The 26,738-nt window shown below is 40.1% G+C and overlaps 1 protein-coding gene across 5 annotated transcripts in view; it reads right to left on the bottom strand.

Moving 5' to 3' along the window:
- CDK14 (cyclin dependent kinase 14) overlaps nucleotides 1–26,738 on the bottom strand; it is a 704,276-nt gene that overhangs the window by 574,110 nt on the left and 103,428 nt on the right. Inside the window, exon 1 of one of the 5 annotated variants that reach the window (XM_027102391.1) lies at nucleotides 6,445–6,857. The exons of 3 other annotated variants lie outside the window; for them this stretch is intronic. In XM_027102391.1, coding sequence (XP_026958192.1) covers nucleotides 6,445–6,535 — 91 coding nt within the window. In that variant the 5' untranslated portion in view covers nucleotides 6,536–6,857. Of the gene's footprint in view, nucleotides 1–6,444; nucleotides 6,858–26,738 lie in introns of those variants that run through there. One more of the 5 variants, XM_027102394.1, reaches the window with a different exon arrangement.

Raw genomic sequence — 26,738 nt, 5'->3', positions numbered from 1 at the left:
TGTTTTAATGAAAGTATTAAAGAATCAAAAAGTAATCTTAAAAAAATTTCCCCTTAAACTTCTGGTGTTTGCTGGTCTATCATTAAGCATGGTGGCTGGACCTCCCAAACCAGTTGTCAGGAAGACATTCACTCTGCACAGTGCCCGGAATGAGATTTTCATACTGAGAGAAGTTTAAGTTTGATGATGAAAGATCAAGCGTGTAAAATAAGCACTGCAGAAACATAATTCAAACAGTTTCAACATGATAACTATTCTAACAAAGTATCACCAAAGGAAACAATACATGTGGAATATTTTATAGGTACTAGCAAATACTTAAAATTTATTTTAAATATTCATGACTTCAGAATTGAAATTTTATTACTCTAAAGAGAAAGAGAAGTATTTCATATATATAGTTGGCAAACACCTAGTTCCTTAAACCCTACAATTATTTAGAATGTTTCAGATTAAGGAGAATGCACAAAGGAGTGAATTTAGCTGAAAACACAAGTTGGAGAAATGTTTCAGAGGTACAGAATTGTGCATAAGTGCTTACTGGTCTATACTGGATAGTTCTATTCAGGATAGAAGTGCTTGGGTCGCTCTTACTTGGAAAGCTATGTTCTGACCAAAGCAATGGAAAACAAATAGTTTGGGCAGTTAAGCTCTGAGAGAAGTCCTGTGCCTAAACTGAAGCCATCACAGCAAAGCTTATATTATACCGTCTAGCAATCCTGCAAAGGTTCTTTTCTCTGTGTCATACTATAAATTTGTCTTTTTAAAACATCAAGAAGTCTGTGGTTGTGGTGATGAGTTAAGGCAGAAAAGGGTAGGTCAAGAGAGATAAAATGTTTCTCAAAGTTTAATTTTTAGTCTTCCCCTTTTGCCTAAGAAACTGATCTTGTAATAATTTTCTCTACTTCCTTCATTAGAGAACCATTTCTTCCGAATGGAAAATAAAAAGACAGATCTTTGTCCCAGTTTCAAATGGTTTATCTTGCATCCAATTACTCACCCATATTACATAATGTATTTGACTTAATTTATATTAAATCTAAAATAACCTACTTTGGGGAATTCCCTGGTGGTCCAGTGTTTAAGATTTAAGACTCCATGCTTTCACTGCCAAGGGCACAGGTTCAATCCCTGGTGGAGGAACTAAGATCCCGCAAACTGCTTGGTGTGGCCAAATAAATAAATTAAATTAAATAACCTACTTGGATAGAAAGGTAGAAGATCCTAGGTGATTCTTAATGGTGACATTTTTAATTCACAATATAAAACTTCTAATCCAGAAGGCTTTCTTTAAATATCAGTCAACAATGTTACTAGACTATACCCCTCACTCTCTCAACCCAAGGCGTGTCCTTTAATTAACATACTTGACTAGTGATTCCTTCATAAAATATTAGTGACCTATGTAAATATAAACAAGTTGTTCCATCTAAAAAAAGAACAATTTTTTGGAATAAGAAATGATTAGCTCACTGATTTCAAATACAAAGTGAATTATTGTACAGCCTCATACCTCACTCATTTAACAAAGATTAAGGTAAAACACATTACGTTGTTGCCATGCAAAGTGCAAAGCTACAGCAGCAAGCTTATCATTCACAGCACAGACGTTTAAATATATCTTCTTTACTTGGGACATGATAAAAGTTCTGGAGATTAAGCCATGGGTTTTCCTAAGCAAAGTAACCAGCAAGAACTACAGTTGATAACTTCTCTCAGGGAATTGCAAACAAGGAAGGAAGACCCTCAAATTGAGAGATTAGGAGAGTAGAAACTAGAATGTCTTTAACACCCAGACTGGACTATTTCTCTCTTGCCACCTAAGTCCTGCCAATTCCTCCAACATTCTGGATAAAGGGGTGGGATCTGTAGGTAGAAAGAAAAGGAGGAAATAGAAGGGTCATTGCAGGTGTATTTCCTAAGATATAAAGAGCAGGAAGCCAGATTATCTCCCCTGTACACTATTCTCAAGCCCAGGGCACCAGAGGGGAGAATATTTTAAGACCAAGAAGTCTACCCTTTCATTGAACTCTTCATTGCTAGATTGACACCTTGCATAGTTTCTTTAAATATTGTATCCTTTCCCTGAACAGCAGTCAGTGGTAACAAAAAAGACCAATTAAAGATATCTTTGCCAAATATTTATCAGGTCATTGATGAATAAACTCTGACCTAGACAAGCACACAACATCTCATTATTGATTACATTCTCTGATTGTCACTAATTATTCATGTAAATACAAACCCACAATTGTCTTCAAGGATATCATGGAATAACAAGCATATTACATTTTTCTGGGTTAACAAAGGGGCATATATTAAGCCATCTAAGATAATCAGATATTCTATTCAGTCCTCTGCTCAGACATTGCTCCCGGCAGAAGTTTTTCCATGATCTCACCAAGACTAAAATGGTATCCCCTCCTATGTTCTTCAAGAGCAAGTTATGCTAATCTTCATGGTAGAATGTGTCCATGCTCATTCATTGGCCTGTCTTCCCTTAAAGTCCTTGAGGACAGGGACCAGTAACAATGGTCACTGAATCTGAATGCCAGCACAATATCTAGCGCATAGGAGGTACTCGATAATTACTGGCAGAATTAATGAGTTGCACTTCAAAGGCAAAAGGATAGCATCTTACCCTTTGAGATACACTAAAGTTTTGGCATATGAAAACCATGTACTATTCTCTCTTATGAAAGAATCATAAATTCCATTTCACAGTTTTCAAATTAAAATCTTTTGAAACTACATTGGGAGAGGATATGGTACAATAGTTAAATTTTGCCTCTGAACCTTTAACCTTACATTTTTCTTTTTGACAGAATGGATTTATCAGGTGACAGCTGGACTCTAAAATTACACTCTTACAGAACAAGGTAACAAACTCCCAAATTCAGTGTAACCACAGCCTCTTCCTTTTATTCAGTTATCTCACAAACTGCATCTTTCAAAGAAATGGTATACGTAGGGTTCATCTCGTATATCGCAGAGTATAAACTTCCTTTCTCTAGAAGATCATCCAACTAAGTGTGAAGAAATGCATTCAAATGAATATGAAGAAATGTCAGTTCGACCTTAATCTTACACGGGATATTACAGAAAGCCTTTCTCCTTCTAGGCAATCATTCAAAAATAAAAAAGAAACAATGAAAGAAAAGAGGAAATGAATTTTAATATAAATTTTTTAAACAATTTCCCATTTGTCTTTGTTTATGCTAACCTAAATTTTTAAAAAAAAAGCATGAGACAACTATACTAATTCCTAATAAGTGAACACACTGACACTATTTAGCAGAAAACCATAAATACTCACTCCTGAAATCAATGGATGACTTTGAAATTCAATTACACCCATCTTATAAAAGAACCATAGCTGTGTTATAGTCACTCCCTGGCAGATGTAGTAAATCAGAGTGCTATGGCTTGAAAGCCAATGTGTTTTTATAATATAGTAATCTCAGATCAGCTGCATTTGAGGTGGGCAGTGACAAAGTTAGCCTGATCTTTCATGTGTGAGTAAATTAAACATTAGCATTGTCGCTTTTATATAGTTAGAATTATTATTAATCTTTTATAATAATGATTAATCCATAATTAATGAATATCATAGACTTTCAAAAATTGTCCTCATTTTCTATAGATGATCACTAATTTTTCATGGCTAAACAATGATACTGTATATTTAACAAACTACACTTCTGAATCATACTAAAAAAGCAAAATAAAGTCAGTATGTTTATTTCGAAAGCCGGAGTAGATTGGTTAAAGGGAATGAATATACTGAGATGTTGGATTACTCAGCAGGAATAAACCATTCACTCTTTGATCTCCTCATGAAGTACCAACGAAGAAATGAGGAAGATAGGAGATAAACAGAGAAATCAGAAGGAATAATAGCCTCCAATACTGATCTTCACCATGTGACAGATATTGCACTAGATATTTTATGTATTTTATCTGATCTAATCTTCACAACAACCTTAAGAAAACTGACAGATAAGGACTCTAGGATCTAAGGAAATTCTGCAAGTTGTTGCCCAAGGCACACAGCAGGCAAGGAAAATGGGATTCGAACCCAGATCAGCCTAACTCCAAAACCCATCCTGTTTTCAGGTTAGCCACACTGTAAAGTCAGTGGTCACTTCTCTTACTTCTCTTGCTTTCCACCTAGAAGATCCATATGTCAGCATGTTGTAATCACCAATAATGATAATAACACATTATGAACATCTATTGAGTCTTTATTCCATACAACACAGGACATCATATGCATTATTTCACTAAGTGCCAATAACAAAACTGACTTGAAAAACTGAAGCTCAGAAGGTGAGGGACCTGTCCAAGGTCACTCCACTACAAGTGGCAACACCAGAAATCCTAGTCCATCTGACACACAGCCCACACCTTTAAATCCATGCACTACGTAATCCCACAGTAAAGCCTCAATTCAACAGCCTCCAGCACCTTAAAAATCCTTAAATAATCAGATTGATTGCATGCTTTTTGATTTTACAAATAAAACTTCAAAAAATAAATAGATAACAAAGACTTATTTTCTGTAATGCTACTCTAATGAATGTCTTGAGCTTGTTATACAATCATAATCATTTAAAACCTCTTTATCTCCTTTTACAGTATTCCGGAATGAGATTTGCTATTCGAATCATGACCCTCCATCAATACAAGAAATAATCAGTTATGATCACTTCACTGTACTGTTTCTGAAAGGGAGGAAGTAAAATCTACTAGAACTTAGAAGACGTTTTAACAAGAGTTGTAATCAAAAGGAGTTTCACATCACTAAATCTCTGTAAGCTAGAAAATCCAATTAACTATAATACCCCATTTGCCAGCATTGTAGTTAATCTAAATTTTACTGATTGTCCATCAAAACCTTGAAATTACCTAAACATAAGGAATTTTTATATTAATGTCCTTGGTTTCTTACTGAGATTCAATTGCAATGAATTATTTAACACAAAACTGGAAGAGTTCCAACAGAGTCATTAGCATTAGTAAATATACAGTTAATGCCTTATAGAACAGGGCTTAATGGACTCCAGAACCCGCCTCTGTGATAGTTTGGGTCAGGGACTGAAACATCCTCCTTAATAAAGCACAGCTACTCAACACCTTGCTTTCTCACACTCTTCTTAACTTCAAACTTCATTTGAATGCAGGGGCTCTTCATACACATCCCTAACTCCTAAGAGTAAAATTGCAAATATCCCATACACAAAATAAATAAAACCAGGGCTAAATATTGGTTTCACACCATAACTTTACAGTCATCTTGGGAAAGATTATGTATACCAATATGGAATTTTCAGTTTAAAAACAACAAAGAACAGTAGGCTAAACATTTTTTTGACTTGAGGAAAGTTTGCATATTTCACGATGCACTTATACAATGATTTTTAAATGAATGGATGGAAGGACAAGGACAATACTCATATGCACTCCAGGGTTTTATTTTAAGGAATTAAGCACCTTATGCTTAATTTCCATTAACACCTTCATTAACATGGATGACATGTTAAACAAGTGAAACAAAGGCTAGAGGCTCCTTAGGGACTCTGAGGGGTTATTTTGTACGATTTTCTTGCTGAAAGCAGTTACCTGTGTAAATGAAAGTTAAGATGTTAGAGAAGATAGCTACCGTCTTAAGGTTAAAAGGGGTTTTTATGGCCAACCCTAGAAATCTAACCACCCATTCCACGTGACACTGTTGTCACCCTGTTATAGTCCGTGACATGGATTTATTCTTAAATGTCCTAAACATTTCTCGGTCGGTTATCTGTCGGTCAATTGGTTGGCTGAGTTAAAGACAATAGCCTTGGTCTAGTAAATGGAAGAAGTTTGGGAGACTTATTCCTAAATGTTCAGACAAGTTCACGGCGCGAATTTCTCTGCAGCAATGGAAAGATTCAGAGGACTCGAGACTGAACGCCCAAATCTCGCTTTCGAGGACCCGAAGTACCGAACAAAAGGTCCCAAGGTATCTGTCCCACTTCTCTTTAGGTTGGATGTGTTAAACAATACCAAGGTACAAACTCAACATTTCACCAATTTCCAAAGCTAAATTATTGACCAAACACCCAATACCAAAGCCTGCGTGCAAAAAAATAGGTGACCCAGGCGGCCGCGCCGCCTGTCCCCGGTGTACGCGAAAGCAGGAGCGCTAGTGGCGAGGAGAGGGAACCCAAATTGTAGGCTTAAGACCATGCACAAATGAACCCTCAGGTCCTGAGGGAAAGAGGTGTCTCTCGTTTTTGTCGTCGCCCTCCCGCAGGTCCTGGGCACTGTTCCCTCCACCCTCCGCGCGCAACGCCCCCCACGCCAGTCCCGGGTGGCCGCTGCACCGCCAGTGCCAGAAGCGCGGGGCCGAGGGCGCGGGCATGGGGGCACCGGGCCGGGTGCCCGGGACAGCACGCCACTCACCAATGCGGCTGAAACTATCCGACAAAGTTCTCCGCAACTTCTTCATCTTGCCGATCTTCTCGGGCGGCTGCGGCTCAATGAGGTCGCACATCTGGGCGACACGGGGCTCGACCAACTTCCCCAAACTGGTCCAGAGCGAGCGCAGACAACGGCGAGGACGCGCGGCGCGGCGAAGGCGGCGCCTCCTCCTCCTCCTCCTCCACCTCCTCCTCCTCCTCCACCTCCTCCTTCTCCGGCCGCGAGGCGACGCGCAGGGCTGGGGAGGCGAGCGGCGAGAGGCAGGCTGCACTCCGGCCTGGGCCGCGGCTGGACGAACGGGGGCGTTCTACGTGGTGCCGGGGGCGGCTGCGATAGCCGCCGCAGTGGTGGCCCAGCGCCGCGCCGCCACCGCTGCCGCCGCCCGGCTCATTTTCCCTCCTTTGTAATCGAGAGAAGCGCGGCCGGCGGCCGGCTGTGGGGGTGGCGCGGGCGGAGGCGGGGCGGGGGCGGGCCGGGGACTAGGTGCGAGAGCTTGGGGTCGCCGAGGGCGCGGGGCGCGGGCGGGAAGAGTTTCGGGCGCTCGGGAGAAAGAGCCGCGGCGCGTAACCGCCAGCCGCCCCGCCCTCAACCCCCTCCCGCCGCCGCCGCCGCCGCCGCCGCCGCCTCGCCTCCCCCTAGGCCCCCGGGCGCGGGACCCCGGAGCGACCTCGGCCCCCCGCTCGGAGCCCGAGTCCTCTGCCACCGTCCCTGGCCTGCTCGCGACCCCGCGCTGCTCCCTCGGCTGCCAGCCCAGCCCGCGCGCTCGAGGACCCGAGCCCGCGGAGGGCCGCGAACGGGCAAGGCTGGGAGCGGGCCGCCACTGGGGACCCGGTTCTCGCGCTGTGGGGAGGCCCTGAAAGGAAAGGGGCTGAGCCTAGGTCGTTCATCGTAGTGGTTTTCTCCCTGCCGCGATCGCGTGTGAAAAGAGCTTGTAATTGGGGGTGGGGGGTTGGCCGAGACCAATGCCTCCGGGTCAGGGGAGTGGAAAGGCCTCGGGGATGCGCTCAGGTTTGACGTTGACTTTTTGTTTTTCTTCAGTTTTGCCAAGGAAACTGAAGCGAAAGAGCTAAAGGGAAAGATGGGCCCGTTTCTTAGGAGAGTCAAGTGCAAAAGCAGAAGCGTCAACTGTAACTCCCCAAGGCAGGGCTAGTGCTCTGTTTCCTTCATCCCTCTGTCACACTGAGTGACGGACGGTAATGCAGCTGATTTCTGAAATGAATACCCAGTTCTATAGTAAATAGCAAACAGAAGGCCTTAGTCTATTTACCATTTTTAGAATATATTTCTAAACTGGAAGACTCAGAGGCATAAACATTCTGACCTCCTCGTCCCCTACCACAAAAAAGCAACTTTAAAAAGCGGGGCTGGGGGGAAGCTTTATAAAATCCCAGAACCTACAGTTCGGGCAGCAAACACACATCGTCTTCATTCGGCTAAAATACGATGCAGCAAGGCTCCAAAAGTCAGTCTCCCAGGGGAGAGAGAAGGAAGATGGGGGAAAGCCTGAATGTGTTGATTTGGGGCCAGCAAACTCCTTATGAATAGAAATGTAGTAATCTTGAGTCATCTGGCTGTGTAAGTAAAAAGAGCTTGTGAGCGTGTGACAATGTTGTTTGGTTTAAAGGAAGTTTTGGGGAGTTTATGTTTTATTAATAGATTTTTATCTGAAAACAAAAACTAGCCCCCTGCCTTCCTTAAATTGTGAGGTAGAACACTGATTTGTTCTGCTCTGCACTGAGCACATTATAGGGACTTGATAAATTGCAGCTGATTAAAGCCAGGAAGTCAAGCCAAGTGGGGGCAGAGGAGGGTGGGGAATTCCTCAAGAAAGTCCGTATGACTTAAAATGGATGTTGAGTCCTGGGGACTATAACTAGATATCACTGACAGCACCAAGCATGGCCTCAGAAAGGAAAAAGGTTGACTTTCACCACTTACTCAGGTTAGTTAGGGAGAAAGGTATCAGCTGCTTTGAATGAAAAGACAAAAGCAACCAGTCAAAATACTGATGGGCTCTACCTATCCATCAACAAAGATGAAGAAGTAGTCATTAACTGAATGAACTTTGACAACTATACATCTGTGGCTATCCTATTAATCATATTATTCACTCTGATAATGGCTGTTTCATATATACGTGTGTGTATGTGAGAATATATATAATATATTCATATTCTGTTTTACCTTCCCAGTGTTTAGTATTATTGACCTTTTAAAAGATAAACTTCTGTTTGAATAAATTATAGTATATGCATACTATGGTACACAGGTAAACATTTTCAAAAATGAGATAGATCAATATGTATTGTGTAAATATGTCTAGAGTAAGTGAAAAAACATTTACCATTAACCCGTTTTCATATTTATAAGAAAAAATTAGACATGTATATGTTTCTATATGCTTAGAAATTTTCTGAAAAAGAAGAGAACAACAAACTGTAAGTGTGTACACCCAGAATACAGTAAGTCCCCTACATATGAACAAGTTCCATTCTGAGACCACATTTGTAGGTCCAATTTGTTCGTAAGTCCAATGAACTTGGGCTTGGAGGAAGAGGAGGTGAGAGATGGTAGAGCTGAAGGATAGTTTGCAATAGGAGATGGAGGGCAAGATGCAATTTCACTCATGCCTGATGTTGACAGCACTGGTTTTGGTTCCTTGCTGGATTCAATTCTATCTACCCTCTTGAAAAAATGATCCAGTGATGTCTGGGTAGAATCTCTTTTTCTTGTCATAGATGACGTGGTAGCACTGGATTGCAGTCTGAAGAGCTGCTGCAACCTTCGTGTATCCTCCTATGTTCAGGTCACGTGCCTCAAGGACTAACAGTGCCTCCTCAAATAAAGAAAATCCCCTTGCCATTTCCTGCATCATGAATCTCTTTGGTTCTTCAGTTACTTCTTCTTCCTCTTTCTCTTTGTCCTTTCTCTGGGCCTCCAATTCCATCAGTAAGCTCCTCATGCTGCACAGCAAGGAGTTCAATGAAATCGTCCTCTTACAGATCTAGCTTGAAATAAAGATACTGTACTACTGTACTCTATACAGTACTGTACAGTAAAGTACACAAAAGCACAACCACTTGTAGAGGATGCACACACGTGACAATGTATGCCAGACACATGAACTAACTTACATGATTAGACATGCGAATACATGTTTGCATCTTTGAAAGTTCAGAACTTGAAGGTTCGTATGTAGGGGACTTACTGTAGAGAGACCATTTTCTTTGTACCTTTAAGTATAATTTGAATGTTTTATCCCCCCAAAATGTATTGTTTATAATAATACAAATAGTAATTTAAAACATAAACATAATATTTACTTCATTTTTACCTATCCCACTCCAAAAAAATTTCACCTAATTACAATGGTATACCTTGCAGGAGAAACAGTTGTTAGTAATGGACCAAGTAAACCTTGGCAATTATGAATAACCAACTCCCAGCACATGCTTATCTGCTTCCTTTGTTGGTTATAAATCAAAATGGCTAATTTTGCAAGAAACTGTGATACAAAGAAGGAAATTTTTAACTGGATGCTTTTAATATATGTACACTTACGTTATAGGATTCAACTTTTTTTTTTTTGGCCATGCCGCCCAGATTGTGGGATCTTAGTTCCCCAACCAGGGATAGAACCTGTGCCCCCTGCATTGGAAGCCCAGAGTCCTAACCACTGGACCACCAGAAAATTCCCAGATTCAACTCTTTATATGGTTATTCGTTTCACATTTGCCTTCATCTTAGATTGTAAGTTCCCTGAGGGCAAGAGCCCTAGATACAAAAGGTATAATGCCTGTTTCATAGTGGACGTAAATTAAATGTTTGTCAAATGATTAGAGAATATATTGCTGCCACTGAGAAGTAATGTGTTGTCCTCAGAAACAAAGATGACTATTCAGCATCTGTGTGGCATATGTATTTTCAGTGGGAGGATGGATCTGTGCCAGTTCTCCATCTGAACTTCTCATTCACAAGGTTATAGTTTTGGCTGGCCTGAATTAAAGGTGCAGTGTCTGCCTATAAACAGATAAGCTTACCGAGGGGCTGAACCCAGCATGGGTTGAACTGAATCGAATTCATCAATTAAAGCATGTGTGTATTAATTAGGCCTAGAGTGATAGCAGCAGTGGCTGGAGACCCAGGACTCATGGGTTTTCGTCCCTACTCTATCACAAAGTGTTGTGTGGCCTTAGACAAATAAGTGATTTACCCACTTCCTTATCTGTAAAATGAGAGTCTTGAACTAGCTGACCTCTAGGGTTATCCATAGCGGCCAAATTCTATGTTGAATGGTGAAATTTCTACTCTCCCAGCTTAAACACTGGGATATATTAATGAACAGTAATTAATACACAAATAAGAGAGACAAGGATCCAATGATAAAAATTATGAGAAATTTAAGATACATTATTTCTACTCATGTTATACATAAATTATGCTTTTCTTATGAATGGATCTTGTCCATATAAGAAAAATAGCAGGCTCATATGCTGGCAGTAAATTTTAAGGGAATGAATCCTAATCTAAATCAGATGAAATATAGAGGATTTGATTAGAATCTAAAGTACCAACAAAAGCAGAAGCAGATTTACTGACCTGAAATAGTATCAAAAGATATTATCAGAGAAAAGAAATCTATGAAAAAATGATGCCAAGGATGTGGGGACTAGAGTTGGGAAGTGAAGTTAAAGTGAAAACTTATGTTAATTAATGTAAAATTTTAGAATTTAGCCAGTGTAGATAGCTAAAGATTAAGACATATTGTTGACTGTAATTACTAAAGTGGTAGAAACTAACGTAATTGAATATCCTCTTAGAACTCTAAACAGTTACCCCAGTTAATTATTTTAACACTTTATTTTTTAATTTTCTTTTACTAAATAGAAATCTAATTAGTCTAATTACTTAAATGCAAGCATTTACATTAGAAAACGAGTTCTCTTCAATCAAAATTATGTAACAAGAATTTAGCACTTTACAAAATTCTGTAATATGTCACATGACATACATAGCTATAATTTTTTATGTTGTAGCAACAGGTACTTACGTCAAGACTTCAGATTTTATTAAAGGACAATCTAAAACAATAGTAGAGTACAGATATAAGAAATGAAAAGGACCTCATGAATGGCAGTTAAAATAGATAACAGGACAAAAGCAAGGTAAAATATAATGCTCCAAGTGGCCTCTACATTTTGGTAAAAGATAGAACTATCTGAGAAAAATTATTTTTACTTTGAAGAAAGTTACAAAATTACATTAATTTAAAAACGTTAACAGATGCATGATGTTTGCAACTTACTTTCAAACAGTTCAGAAAAAAACAGACATACGTAGAGTGGAAAAGATCAATAGAGAAAGCATACAAAAATGATAAAGCCAACAGTACAAAATGTTAATAGGCAAATCTAGGTAAAGGGTATATGTACGTTCTTTGTGCTATTCTTTTTTTTTTCTTATTAGTCATCAATTTAATACACATCAGTGAATACATGTCAATCTCACTCCCCCAATTCATCACACCACCACCACCACCACCCCTGCGGCTTTCCACCCTTCGTGTCCATATATTTTTTCTCTACATCTGTGTCTCAATTTCTGCCCTGCAAACTGGTTTATCTGTAGCAATTTCTAGGTTCCACATATATGTGTTAATATACGATATTTGTTTTTCTCTTTCTGACTTACTTCACTCTGTATGACAGTCTCTGGATCCACGTCTCAACAAATGACCCAATTTCATTCCTTTTTATTGCTGAGTAATATTCCATTATATATATGTACCACAACTTCTTTATCCATTCATCTGTCAATGGGCATTTAGGTTGCTTCCATGACCTGGCTATTGTAAATAGTGCTGCAATGAACATTGGGGTGCATATATCTTTTTGAATTATGGTTTTCTCTGGGTATGTGCCAAGTAGTGGGATTGCTGGTCATCTATGGTAATGGTAATTCTATTTTTAGATTTTTAAGGAACCTCCATACTGTTCTCCATAGTGGCTGTATCAATTTACATTCCCACCAACAGTGCAAGAGGATTCCCTTTTCTCCACACCCTCTCCAGCATTTGTTGCTTGTAGATTTTCTGATGATGTCCATTCTAACTGGTGTGAGGTGATACCTCATTGTAGTTTTCATTTGCATTTCTCTAATAATTAGTGATGTTGAGCAGCTTTTCATGTGCTTCTTGGCCATCTGTGTGTCTTCATTGGAGTAATGTCTATTTAGGTCTTCTGCCCAGTTTTGGATTGGGTTGTTTGTTTCTTTAATATTGAGCTGCGTTAGCTGTTTATATATTTTGGAGATTAATCCTTTGCCCGTTGATTCGTTTGCAAATATTTTCTCCCATTCTGAGGGTTGTCTTTTTGTCTTGTTTATGGTTTCCTTTGCTGTGCAAAAACTTTCAAGTTTCATTAGGTCCCATTTGTTTATTTTTGGTTTTATTTCCATTACTCTAGGAGGTGGATCAAAAAAGATCTTGCTGTGATTTATGTCAAAGAGTGTTCTTCCTACGTTTTCCTCTAAGAGTTTTATAGTGTCCAGCCTTACATTTAGGTCTGTAATCCATTTTGAGTTTATTTTTGTGTATGGTGTTAGGCAGTGTTCTAATTTCATTCTTTTACATGTAGCTGTCCAGTTTTCCCAGCACCATTTATTGAAGAGGCTGTCTTTTCTGCATTGTATATCCTTGCCTCTTTGTCATAGATTAGTTGACCATAGGTGCATGGGTTTATCTCTAGGCTTTCTGTCTTGTTCCATTGATCTATGTTTCCGTGTTTGTGCCAGTACCATACTGTCTTGGTTACTGTAGCTTTGTAGTATAGTCTGAGGTCAGGGAGTCTGATTTCTCCAGCTCCGTTTTTTTCCCTCAAGACGGCTTTGGCAATTTGGGGTCTTTTGTGTCTCCATACAAATTTTAAGATTTTTTTGTCCTACTTCTGTAAAAAAATGCCATTGGTAATTTGATAGGGATTGCATTGAATCTGTAGATTGCTTTGGGGAGTATAGTCATTTTCACAATTTTAATTCTTCCAATCCAAGTACATGGTATATCTCTCCATCTGTTAGTATCATCTGTAATTTCTTTCATCAGTGCCTTATAGTTTTCTGCATATAGGTCTTTTGTCTCCCTAGGAAGGTTTATTCCTAGGTATTTTATTCTTTTTGTTGCAATGGTAAATGGGAGTATTTCCTTAATTTCTCTTTCAGATGTTCCATCATTAGTGTATAGGAATGCAAGAGATTTCTGTGCATTGATTTTGTATCCTGAAACTTTACCAAATACATTGATTAGCTCTAGTAGTTTTCTGAAGGCATCTTTAGGATTCTCTATGTATAGTATCAAGTCATCTGCAAACAGTGACAGTTTTACTTCTTCTTTTCCAATTTGTATTTCTTTTTCTTCTCTGATTGCCGTGGCTAGGACTTCCAAAACTATATTGAATAATACTGGTGAGAGTGGACATCTTTGTCTTGTTCCTTATCTTAGAGGAAATGCTTTCAGTTTTTCACCATTGAGAAAGATGTTTGCTGTGGGTTTGTCATATATGGCCTTTACTATGTTGAGGTAGGTTCCCTCTATGCCCACTTTCTGGAGAGTTTTTATCATAAACCGTTGTTGAATTTTGTCAAAAGCTTTTTCTGCATCTATTGAGATGATCATATGGTTTTTCTCCTTCAATTTGTTAATATGGTGTGTCACATTGATTGATTTGCATATATTGAAGAATCCTTGCATCCCTGGGATAAATCCCACTTGATCATGGTGTATGATCCTTTTAATGTGTTGTTAGATTCTGTTTGCTAGTATTTTGTTGAGGATTTTTTCATCTATATTCATCGGTGATATTGGTCTGTTATTTTCTTTTTTTGTAGTATCTTTGTCTGGTTTTGGTATCAGCGTGATGGTGGCCTCATAAAATGAGTTTGGGAGTGTTCCTTCCTCTGCAATTTTTTCAAAAATTTGAGCAGGATGGGTGTTAGCTCTTCTCTAAATGTTTGACAGAGTTCACCTGTGAAGCCATCTGGTCCTGGACTTTTGTTTGTTGGAAGATTTTTAATCACAGTTTCAATTTCATTACTTGTGATGTGTGTTCATATTTTCTATTTCTTCCTGGTTCAGTCTTGGAAGGATATACCTTTCTAAAAATTTGTCCATTTCTTCCAGGTTGTCCATTTTATTGGCATAGAGTTGCTTGTAGTAGTCTCTTAGGATGCTTTGTATTTCTACGGTGTCTGTTATAACTTCTCCTTTTTCATTTCTAATTGTATTGATTTGAGTCCTCTACCTGTTTTTCTTGATGAGTCTGGCTAATGGTTTATCAATTTTGTTTATCTTCTCAAAGAACCAGCTTATAGTTTTATTGATCTTTGCTACTGTTTTCTTTGTCTCTATTTCATTTATTTCTGCTCTGATCTTTATGATTTCTTTCCTTCTGCTAACTTTGGGTTTTGTTTGTTCTTCTTTCTCTAGTCCTTTAGGTGTAAGTTTAGATAGTTTATTTGAGATTTTTCTTGTTTCTTGAGGTAGGCTTCTATAGCTATAAACTTCCCTGTTAGAACTACTTTTGCTGCATCGCATAGGTTTTGGATCATCGTGTTTTCATTGTCATTTTTTTCTAGGTATTTTTTGATTTCCTCTTTGATTTCTTCAGTGAGCTCTTGGTTATTTAGTAACATATTGTTTAGCCTCCATGTGTTTGTGTTTTTTATGTTTTTTTCCCTGTAATTCATTTCCAGTCTCATAGTGTTGCGGTCAGAAAAGATGCTTGATATGATTTCAATTTTCTTAAATTTACTGAGGCTTGATTTGTGACCCAAGATGTGATCTATCCTGGAGAATGTTCCATGTGCACTTGAGAAGAAAGTGGAATCTGCTGTTTTGGGATGGAATGTCCTGTAAATATCAATTAAATCTATTGGTCTATTGTGTCATTTAAATTTTCTGTTTCCTTATTTATTTTCCTTTTGGATGATCTGTCCATTGGCGTATGTGAGGTGTTAAAGTCCACCACTATTATTGTGTTACTCTTGATTTCCTCTTTTAGAGCTGCTAGCAGCTGCCTTATGTATTGAGGTGCTCCTATGTTGGGTGCTATGTTATAGCTTCTTCTTGGATTGATCCCTTGATCATTATGTAGTGTCCTTCCTTGTCTCTTGTAACATTCTTTAAAGTCTATTTTATCTGATATGAGTATGGCTACTCCAGCTTTCTTTTGATTTCCATTGGCATGGAATATCTTTTTCCATCCCCTCACTTTCAGTCTGTAAGTGTCCCTAGGTCTGAAGTGAGTCTTTTGTAGACAGCATATATATGTGTCTTGTTTTTGTATCCATTCAGCAAGCCTGTGTCTTTTGGCTGGAGCATTTAATCCATTCATGTTTAAGGTAATTATCGATATGTATGTTCCTATTACCATTTTCTTAATTGTTTTGGGTTTTTGTAAGTCCTTTTCTTCTCTTGTGTTTCACACTTAGAGAAGTTCCTTTAGCATTTGTTGTAAAGCTAGTTTAGTGGTGCTGAATTCTCTTATCTTTTGCTTGTCTGTAAAGCTTTTGACTTCTCCATCAAATCTGAATGAGATCCTTGCTGCATAGAGTAATCTTCGTTGTAGGTTCTTCCCTTTCATCACTTTAAGTATATCATGCCACTCCCTTCTGGCTTGTAGAGTTTCTGCTGAGAAATCAGCTGTTAACCTTATGGGAGTTCCCTTGTATGTTATTTGTTGTTTTTCCCTTGCTGCTTTCAATAATTTTTCTTTGTCTTTAATTTTTGCCAATTTGATTACTATGTGTCTCGGTGTGTTTCTCCTTGGGTTTATCCTGTATGGGACTCTCTGCGCTTCCTGGACTTGGGTAGCTATTTCCTTTCCCATGTTAGGGAAGTTTTCGATTATAATCTCTTCAAATATTTTCTCTGGTCCTCTCTCTCTCTTTCTCCTTCTGGGACCCCTATAATGCGAATGTTGTTGCGTTTAATGTTGTTCCAGAGGTCTCTTATGCTGTCTTCATTTCTTTTCATTCTTTTCTCTTTATTCTGTTCTGCAGCAGTGAATTCCACCTTTCTGTCTTCCAGGTCACTTATCCGTTCTTCTGCCTCAGTTATTCTGCTATTGATTCCTTCTAGTGTAGTTTTCATTTCAGTTATTGTATTGTTCATCTCTGTTTGTTTGTTCCTTAATTCTTCTAAGTCTTTTTTAAACATTTCTTGCATCTTTTCGATCTTTGCCTCCATTCTTTTTCTGAGGTCCTGGATCATCTTCACTATCATTATTCTGAATTCTTTTTCTGGAAGGTTGCCTATCTCCACTTCATTTAGTTGTTTTTCTGGGGTTTTATCTTGTTCCTTCGTCTGGTACATAGCCCTCTGCCTTTTCACCTTGTATATCTTTCTGTGAATGTGGTTTTTGTTCCACAGGCTGCAGGATTGTAGTTCTTCTTGCTTCTGCTGTCTTTCCTCTGGTGGATGAGTCTATCTAAGAGGCTTGTGTAAGTTTCCTGACGGGAGGGACTGGTGGTGGGTAGAGCTGGATGTAGCTCTGGTGGGCAGAGCTCAGTAAAACTTTAATACGTTTGACTGCTGATGGGTGGGGCTGGGTACCCTCCCTGTTGGTTGTTTGGCCTGAAGCAACCCAACACTGGAGCCTCCCTGGGCTCTTTGGTGGGGCTAATGGCAGACTCTGGGAGGGCTCATGCCAAGGAGTACTTCCCAGAACTTCTGCTGCCAGTGTCCTTGTCCCCCCAGTGAGCCACAGCCACACCCATCTCTGCAGGAGACCCTCCAACACTAGCAGGTAGGTCTGGTTCAGTCTCCCCTGGGGTCACTGCTTCTTCTCCTAGGTCCTGATGCACACACTACTTTGTGTGTGCCCTCCAAGAGTGGAGTCTCTGTTTCCCCCAGTCCTGTCAAAGTCCTGCAATCAAATCCCACTAGCCTTCCAAGTCTGATTCTCTAGTAATTCCTCCTCCCATTGCTGGACCCCCAGGTTGGGAAGCCTGACGTGGGGCTCAGAACCTTCACTCCAGTGGGGGACTTCTCTGGTATAAGTGTTTTCCAGTCTGTGAGTATCCACCCAGCAGTTATGGGATTTGATTTTACTGTGATTGCACCCCTCCTACCATCTCATTGTGGCTTCTCCTTTGTCTTTGGATGTGGGGTATCTGTTTTGGTGAGTTCCAGTGTCTTCCTGTCGATGATTGTAGAGCAGCTAGTTGTGATTCTGGTGTTCTCTCAAGAGGGAGTGAGAGTATGTCCTTCTACTCCACCATCTTGGTTCCAATCCTCACCCTAGTTAATTATTTTTAGGATCAAATATTATCCTTCTTTTTTGAATACATCCAGGAACTGAAATAGCACAAGGTTAGGTGACCTATACCAAGTTCCCAGTGAGTCATCAGTGAAACTGGTACATGGAATTCAAAACTCTTGTCACCAACTTTTATGTTCCAGCTGTTGGATAACGTCCAGTCTTAAGGATTTCTTTTTGTTGTTGTTATTGTTGTTGTTTTGACAATGAGAAATTTAAAATCAAAAAGGGAGGCAAATGGAAGACTGGAGAAACCAGTGTATTCTCACAGGTAAATGGAGGCTCTCCCACTTCTTTCCTCCCTGTTCTATCAGCCATCTGTTGCCTAGTCACTCATAATTCAAATACTTTTCACTTTTACAGAAATCACTCACTGCTGACACAAATCTCCAGGCTTGTTCAGGAATAAGCCCTGACTGTTTTATAGGTAATTCTATATTTTTTCATCATATATTTCTAAGAGACCTTGGGATGTAAGTAAATTGACCTACTTGCAAATGACTGTAGGAAGAACAAAGAAGTTGCAAACCCATCCAAACGGTGTCAAGTATAAATTAGCTCAGAATAGTTTTGAAGAAAATAGACTACCAAGGTCAAAGTGTGCATTGAAATACTGGTAAATTCCCCTCTCCTACTAAATCATACTTAAATATTACAATGGCCTATCATTCCTGTTTTTCATTTTGTATAATTTGTAAATAGAATTTTATATGAGAAAACATCTACCATTTCAAACTAACATACAATTCACTCAGTTATCCCTTTGGTGTTATTTGTGTGTGTGGAGAGATGTGTCAGTACTAAAGGGTCCTCATTTATGATTGTCATCAATTTCAATGCATCATCTTGCACCCAGCAGAATTAAAATTCAGAGGCCAGTCCTGTAATTGAACTGTGGACATGGATGGAAAAGTGGTCAGAAACTAATACTTCAGGGAAACCAAAACTTTTGGTCAGTCTAGACAAGTCCTGTTAGGAGCAATTAAATTCAGAAATGTAGCTTTTCTATCAAAAACATCCTAGTCTTTCTTCCCAATGCCCTTGACAGTTCATCTGCATTCACACGCCTATTCTTTTTTTTTTAATTTATTTTTGGCTGCATTGGGTCTTCGTTGCTGCATGTGGGCTTTTTCCCTGGTTGCGGCGAGTGGGGGCTACTCTTCGTTGTGGTGCACAGGCTTCTCATTGTGGTGGCTTCGCTTGTTGCGGAGCACGGGTTCTAGGCATGTGGGCTTCAGTAGTTGCAGCACGCGGGCTCAGTAGTTGTGGCTCACGGGGTCTAGAGCACAGGCTCAGTAGTTGTGGCTCACAGCTTAGTTGCTCCATGGCATGTGGGATCTTCCCGGACTAGGGATGGAACCCGTGTCCCCTGCATTGGCAGGTAGATTCTCAACCACTGCTCCACCAGGGAAGCCCCACGTGCCTGTTTTTTTTAATTAATTCATTTTTTTTTTTTTTTTGGCTGCATTGGGTCTTCATTGCTGCACGCGGGCTTTCTCTAGTTGTGGCGAGTGGGGGCTACTCTTCATTATGGTGCGTGGGCTTCTCATTGCAGTGGCTTCTCTTGTTTCTGAGCACAGGCTCTAGACACGTGGGCTTCAGTAGTTGTGGCGCACGGGCTTAGTTGCTCCGTGCCCACATGCCTATTCTAATCAAGTGCTTATAAGACAGAAAATGTATCCATAGGATAACTATATTGATGATGTTGTTGGATATATCATGTTCCCTAGCTAAAATGGCTTACTATTTATAATTTTAAAATGTAACTAGAATAACTTGTGGCTTTATAATGGGCTACAAATTGATGATCTCATCTTATTTTAACCCATACTACTCCAAGAGACATTATCATTATCACTATGTTACACAAAGGAAATGGGCATAGACATGCCAAGAGACTATCCCCAAGAGGTTCCAGTTTTAGACTGAGACACACTTTGGTTACCAAAATCTTTTCTTCAATAAAGCATTTTTGTAGCACGATGTATGGCATTTTCTTTTTCTTTTGATATATTTTGGGTATAATTATTATTGTCCTTATTGTATAGAAAGGAACTATTCTGAAGCAGAGAGAGTGCAAGGAACTGGCCAAACTCAAACAGGTTTATGGATGGGTCAAAACTCCTAAACTCTAGCACTGTAATTTGCCTTTTTTTAACCTTATGGGAAGAAATTAGAAGTGTGCAATTAAAAGACGTACAATTGGGGCTTCCCCCATGGTGCAGTGGTTAAGAATCCACCTGCCAATGCAGGGGACATGGATTCGAGCAGATCCCAGAAGATCCCACGTGCCGCGGAGCAACTAAGCCCATGCACCACAGCTACTGAGCCTGCACTCTAGAGCCCGTGAGCCACAACTACTGAGCCCACGTGCCACAACTACTGAAGCCGGTGTGCCCTAGAGCCCATGCTCCGCAACAAGAGAAGCCACCACAATGAGAAGCCCGTGCACCACAACGAAGACTAGGCCCTGCTCGTCGCAACCAGAGAAAAGCCCGAGCACAGCAACAGAGACCCAATGCAGCCAAAAATAAAATAAATAAAAATTTTTAAAAAGATGTACAATTGACTTTGAAAAAGAGGCTCCTTTCTACTCTAACTGGTGTTTGTAAATGAACTAAACATTCTAAAACTATCACTTGAACCACCGTGGCATGTGTCATAAATGGATTAGTGCATTTTTGCTCATAACTAATATTTAATCCAATATTCCTCACCTATGAAGATTAGTCATATCAAAATTAGTTGGTGTCTTAGTCTGTTCGGGCTGCTATAACAAAATACCATAGACTGGGTGGCTTATAAACAACAAAAATTAATTTCCCACAGTTCTGGAGGCTGGAAGGCCAAGATCAGGGTGCCAGCATGGCTGAGTTCTGGTGAGAACCCTCTTCTGGGTTGGAGATTGCCGACTTCTCACTGTGTTCTCACATGGCATGGCAAAAGGGGTGAGGGAGCTCTTCAGGGCCTCTTTTATAAGGACACTAATCTCATTCATGACAGCTTCACTCTCATAACCAAATCATCTCTCAAAGACCCTTCAAAGTCACATTGGGAATTAGTTTTCATTGTATGAATTTTGGGTGGCGGGAGCAGGGAGGAGACACAAATATTCAGTCTATAGCACTTGGGTAGCATTTTCAAAGAACCACTATAGAACACCTTAGGCAGGGACTGGAGGGACAGGAGGAGGAAGGGGTACATATGGATGGAAAAGCCTCCAAGGTGATTCTTGTACAACCCCCACCAAGTGAGAATCGCTGATTTTGTCCCTTAAATAGCAACATGATAGTTACTTGATGAAAGACAGATATAGAGAACAACACAGAAATACCCGTGAAGCATAAAAGACAATAAGGTTGGAGACGTAACGTCCTAGATGTGTTTCAAACAGTAAAAAAGAAAACAGTATTAGGAGCCAGAAGATACTAATTCTCAGTTCTAGAACCTTCTCTCATGCGTTGTATAATATCACTAATCCTCTGCTTCCTAACTTATAAACCAGAGATAGACAATTATCCTGGTACGACCCACCTACAAATTTAAGAGATCATTACCTCCTTTTCCTAATCAAGACTATCTTGATTTCTTCTAATTGCAAACCAAGAAAACAGGGATAGGCCGATACAGTTGAACAGAAAGAATTGATGGAATCAGTTTCCAGTACTATCTCTGTTTTCTTATCATAAGTAAGTCCTTTCACTTGTCTTCATTTGTTTATTCATCAAATGCACATTGAGCACCTACTATGTCCTCGGCACTCTGCTAATGGCTGGATATACTGCAGTGAAAGAAGTGGAGCATGGTCACAACCCCTACCTCCACAGAGCTTACAGACTAGTGAGGAAAAATAAAAGGTGACCCATTTTAAAATAGGGGAAGGACTGAGTGGTATGGATACCCCACAGCAGGGAGATTTCACCCTAATATGAGGGTCAGAGACATCCACTCTGAGCAATCACACCTAAACTGAGACCTGAAAGATCCATAGAGGCAGTCGGGGGGCAAACAGGAGCTCCTGGCAGAGGTATCAGCACTTGTGGGGGCCAGATGGCAAAGGCAGAATGTGGTGCACTCAAGAAACTGAAAAGGTAGTCTGAATATAGAATGGACCTGAGATAAGGTTGGTGAATTCGACAAGGGCCAAAAAGTAGACACTTCAATAATCATACAGTAAAGACTCTGTATGCTTTAATTCCTATTAGAAATGTCAGACAACACTCATGGGAGTTTCTGTTCCTCCTGAAAACCCACTAAAACAATAATGAATGGATTTTATTTTTAAAGTAGAAGTCCCCAAGCACATAGATAATAAAAGAAGAAACAGCACCAACAGAATTTTGGAAGCTGGAAAAATTATGGTTGAGTAGTAACTCACCTGTCCGTCCTAAGAAAGCTGAATCCTAAGCCAGCAGTTGGCAAGGCTGGGAGGCAACCTACTGAAAGTTTATAACTGACTGTCAAGACACCTAACCTTCTTTCTTCACTTTCTTCCCATATTTCTGACCAACAGATTGCCCTACAGTGAAACCCACAGTTGACAAGCCAACCATGTAAATTGAGCTTGCCCAAAGCTTTCTAGTGCCTCTCTTCTAGATATGGGCAGACAGTCAAGGATCTCTATAGACAGTTGATGGAATATTCTAATAAGAAAGACAGAGGCCAAAACAAACTAACATAGAAAAGCAACAAAGAAGAAATAAAGACTATGCAGGAGGAAAAGAATAACCTACTATTAATATCTTCAAAGATTCAAAAATAGTGAAATATTATAAGATATCGCAGTCATCAAACAAGAACCAGATGGTATTAGTGTTTTTAAAAGTAGCAGCCAGAGGGCAAAAATGAACTCTTGGATATTAAAAATATCACAGTATAAAAGAAAACTTCCAGTGAAGGTTTAAAATATAAAGTTGAGGAAATCTCCCAGGAAGTAAACCAAAAAGATAGAAAGAGAAGAAAAGATAAAAGATGAAAAAGGTACAGACTAGTCCAGGAAGTACAATATCTGAAAGTTCTGGAAAGAAAGAACAGAGAAAATGAAGGGGGGAAACTATCAAAGAACCAATTCAAGAAAATTTCCTACAATGAAAGGACATGACTTTCCAAATTAAAAGAGCCTATCGAGCTCCCAAGACAATGGATGTCTTGGAGCTACATTGAGACACATCACAAACCTACATTGAGACACGTCATTATGAAATTGCAAACTCTGTGGACAAAGATAATATTCTAGAAACTTTCAGGAAAGAAAAACAGGATTCTAAAAAGAATCAGGTATCAGAATGGCTTCAGATTTCTCAACAGCTGCACCGGATGCTAGAAAATAGTAGAAGGAAATGATTTCTAATGTACAGTTCCCCAGCCAAATTATTAATTAAGTGGGAGGGCAGAATATAGATTTTTTTCAGATGTGAAAGGTCAAAAACAGTATCTGACAGGTCCATTTCTCAGGGAGCTATGAGAGAATTTATTCAACTAAAATAAGAAAAGAGAAAATGGAATCCAGGGAATGGGATTCTGATACATGAGAAAGTCAGGGTGATGGTGAAGGGAAAATCTAAGACCACAGCTCCGAAGGAAGCCTAAAGATCAACCAATCTGCTGGACTGGAGCAGGGCAGATGCCCTGGAGAAAGATCACCAAGAAAATGACATGGATAGAATGACTGGCATTTAAAGAATGTTGAAGGAAGATTTCTTAAAACTGGGGGTGGGGCAATTTGGGAATGTATTGATGATAAGTATATATCAATACATAGATCAGTCTGCCCAGAGGTGAGCATGATCTCCCACTTAGGAATTTATTTGGATGTCCAGACACATGACACAGTGCACCCACCCATGACTATAAATAAAGTATACTTAGTACTAATACTAAGCTAGGGGTTCCCAGCAGGGAAAGGGCTCATGCAGGAGTTTGATGAGAAAATGACAAAGGATGAGGGGTGATTTGGGGCTTTCACTGTGGTTAAAAGGTGGAGCCAGCATGGTGGGGAATTACCCTAACATGGGCTAAAGTCTGCCCTGTTTGAAATTCCCATCAGCTCTTAGAGGTAAAGGCCTACACAAGTCTTCTCATCTTGGCTGCCCAGATGTGGGAAGATAGGGAAGAGTGATGGAGGTTGAAAGCTTCCAATAGTCAAATATCAAAAATGGAGTTAAGCCTCTTTATTACAAAAACCAAGTTACGGGGGGGGAAAGTTATTAACTCAAAAAAAAAAGTTATAAAGAAAAAGTATTTGTAGCATAGTATTCTTTGGCTCAGATGTGAATAACATTTACAAAGTCATATCAGTGTAACTACTGAAGGCAACATAGTTAAGTCATGGCCATGTTGAGAAGATGAGGAATAAAAAGTGTTTATGTATGTGGTGGGTATCATAGGGTTTAGTGAAAATAAGCTAAATCTTCATCTTTAGAGTGGAAGTCACTGAAATTTTTTTAAAATAGCAATGTAAACACGTTCTTTAGAGATACGGAGATAATCCCAAAAGAATCAGGTAAAATAGTTGATAGCGGTTGCCCCCGGGGAGGCTGAAGCACAAGAAATAGTGAACAGTGCTGTAGGAGAGGGTATGTTGGAGGAATGCTGTTTTGTTTGTTTGTAACAAGCCTGCCAGTATAACTTCTCAAACATATATAATTAAATTGCCCCCCCGATTTGACTTTATCTTAAAGGCAATAGGGAGCTACCCATCACCTTGGAGCTCTAAGCAATGAGGCTCTGAGCATGATAGTGAGATCAGATTTGCATTTTATTAAGATTACTCTTGGGGCCTCCCTGGTGGCGCAGTGGTTAAGAATCCGCCTGCCAATGCAGGGGACATGGGTTCGAGCGCTGGTCTGGGAAGATCCCACATGCCCATGCACCACAACTACTGAGCCTGCGCTGAGCCCACGAGCCATAACTACTGAGCCCGTGTGCCACAACTACTGAAGTCCGTGCGCCTAGAGCCCGTGCTCCACAACAAGAGAAGCCACCGCAAGGAGAAGCCTGCGCACCACAACAAAGAGTAGCCCCTGCTCACCACAACCACAGAAAAGCCCACGCGCAGCAACGAAGACCCAACGCAGCCAAAAATAGAAAAAAGATTACTCTTGTTACTTTGTGGAGAAGTAGAGGAAGGAAAGAATGGACACAGTGGTGTCTATAAGGAAGCTTAGCTAGTCTAGCCTGGAATCTAGACAGGAAATTGGCCTGGACTCAGGTATGGCGACAGGGGTAGGTAGAAGTATGCAGATTGCGACTGATTGGATTGTGGGATGGAAGAGGGAGGACTCAAGACTGATACATACTGCATTTTCTGGTTTGAACAATGGGTGAGTGGGGAGCCGTTTATTAAAATAGGAAATTCAGAAGAGGAGCAGGTTTGGATGAAGTAGAATGATTTTAGTATTGGATATTCAATAGCTGAATGGCTATAAGGCCATTGCAGATACAGCCTGGAGCTCAGGAGAGAAAGCCAGGCTGGTGATGGAGATTTGGAATCAGCAGCATAGAAATGACAATTGAAGTCCTGGGAGTGGGTGAGATTGTTCAGGGAGTGGGCGTAGAGTAACCAGCATCAAAGACAGAGACTGAACTAATATAAACAAGGGAAGGGGAAGAGCAGTCAGCAAAGGGGAGTAAAAGGGAGTAGGCAGAGAGGCAGTAGAAAGTTCTGTGTACTACAGAAGTCAGGCAGGAGAATGTTCAACAGTATCCAAGGAGCCGAAAGGGAACACATACACTGCAGAGGCAAAGAGGAGGGACCGTTAGTAACCGTGACAAGAGCAGTGTCTGTGAAGCAGTGGGGCAGGTTGAAGAATACATGGGAGCCAAGGCACTCATTTTAATCACTGTTTAAAAGATAATAACAGGAAATTTTCTTGAGTGCTTTTTATGGGTGGGATACTGAATTAGGTACTTAACCTACTTTATCTCATTTAATTCTCAAAGCAACATCATCTCTACAAAATGGATGCTACTGTTGACAACCACATTTTTCAGATGAAGCACCTAAAGTTTAAAGAAGTTAAGTAGTTACTCAAAAGGACGGAGACAGTAAGCAGACAGGCTGGAATTTGATCTCAAAGAGTCTGACTCCAGATTGTACACTCCTAAACACTGCACTATACCCTCTAAATGATCTGCCAAAGATAACATTATTACTCATCTATTCAACACACCTGCTGTGTGCCAGGCACTATTCCAGGTGTTGGTGATCCAACAGTGTACAAGACAACGCTCCTGCCCTCATAGATCTTACTTTCTAGTGGAGGAGATAGATAGTAAACAAATTTTAAAATGCATGTGTACTTTCAGTGTTTAGTGTAATGAATACCAAGAGATCACTCTGGAGAGTGGCTAGAGAGGAGAGCTATTTTAGGTCACAGGCCTTCCTGAGATGACATTTTGGCAAAAACCTAAATGAATTCAGGGACTGAGGCAGGAGAAGATGCATTCCAAGCTGAAGGAGGCGGAAGTACCACAATCCTGAGATGGGGGCGGGGACAGGGGGGCGCAGAATGAGTGAGGGGGAAATTGGTAGGTCAGATAGTTGGTAAGGAAGGTGGGGCTGCATCATGCTCAGCCTCAGAGATAAGAGTTTAGCTGTTGTTTTGGGAGTGATAAGAAGTCAGGAGGATTTTGAGCAGGATGACGACAAACTCTGACTCACATTATATTGATATTAGCTTGCAATAAAGCCCGGACTTTGGATTCTATGACCATCACCCTTTCCATATTCTCTAGAATTGAGATGCTATGTGGCTACTGAGCCCTTGAAATGTGACCAGTCCAAACTGAGATGTGCTCTAAATGTTAAATGCACTTGAGATTTCAAAGACTTAGTACCAACAAAAGAATGGTATAGCTCTCATGGCCAAATTTTACATTCATTATATGTTGATACGATAACATTTTAGATATATTGGGTAAAATATAATATTCAAATTAATTTCACCTATTTCTTTTTACTTT

Source organism: Aethalodelphis obliquidens, unplaced genomic scaffold (genome assembly GCF_003676395.1).
Source record: "Aethalodelphis obliquidens isolate GAN/ISIS:26980383/991018 unplaced genomic scaffold, ASM367639v1 scaffold5, whole genome shotgun sequence".
NCBI classification, from domain to species: domain Eukaryota; kingdom Metazoa; phylum Chordata; class Mammalia; order Artiodactyla; family Delphinidae; genus Aethalodelphis; species Aethalodelphis obliquidens.
The sequence above is the reverse complement of the archived record's forward strand: the minus strand, read 5'-3'. Positions and strand labels throughout refer to the sequence as shown.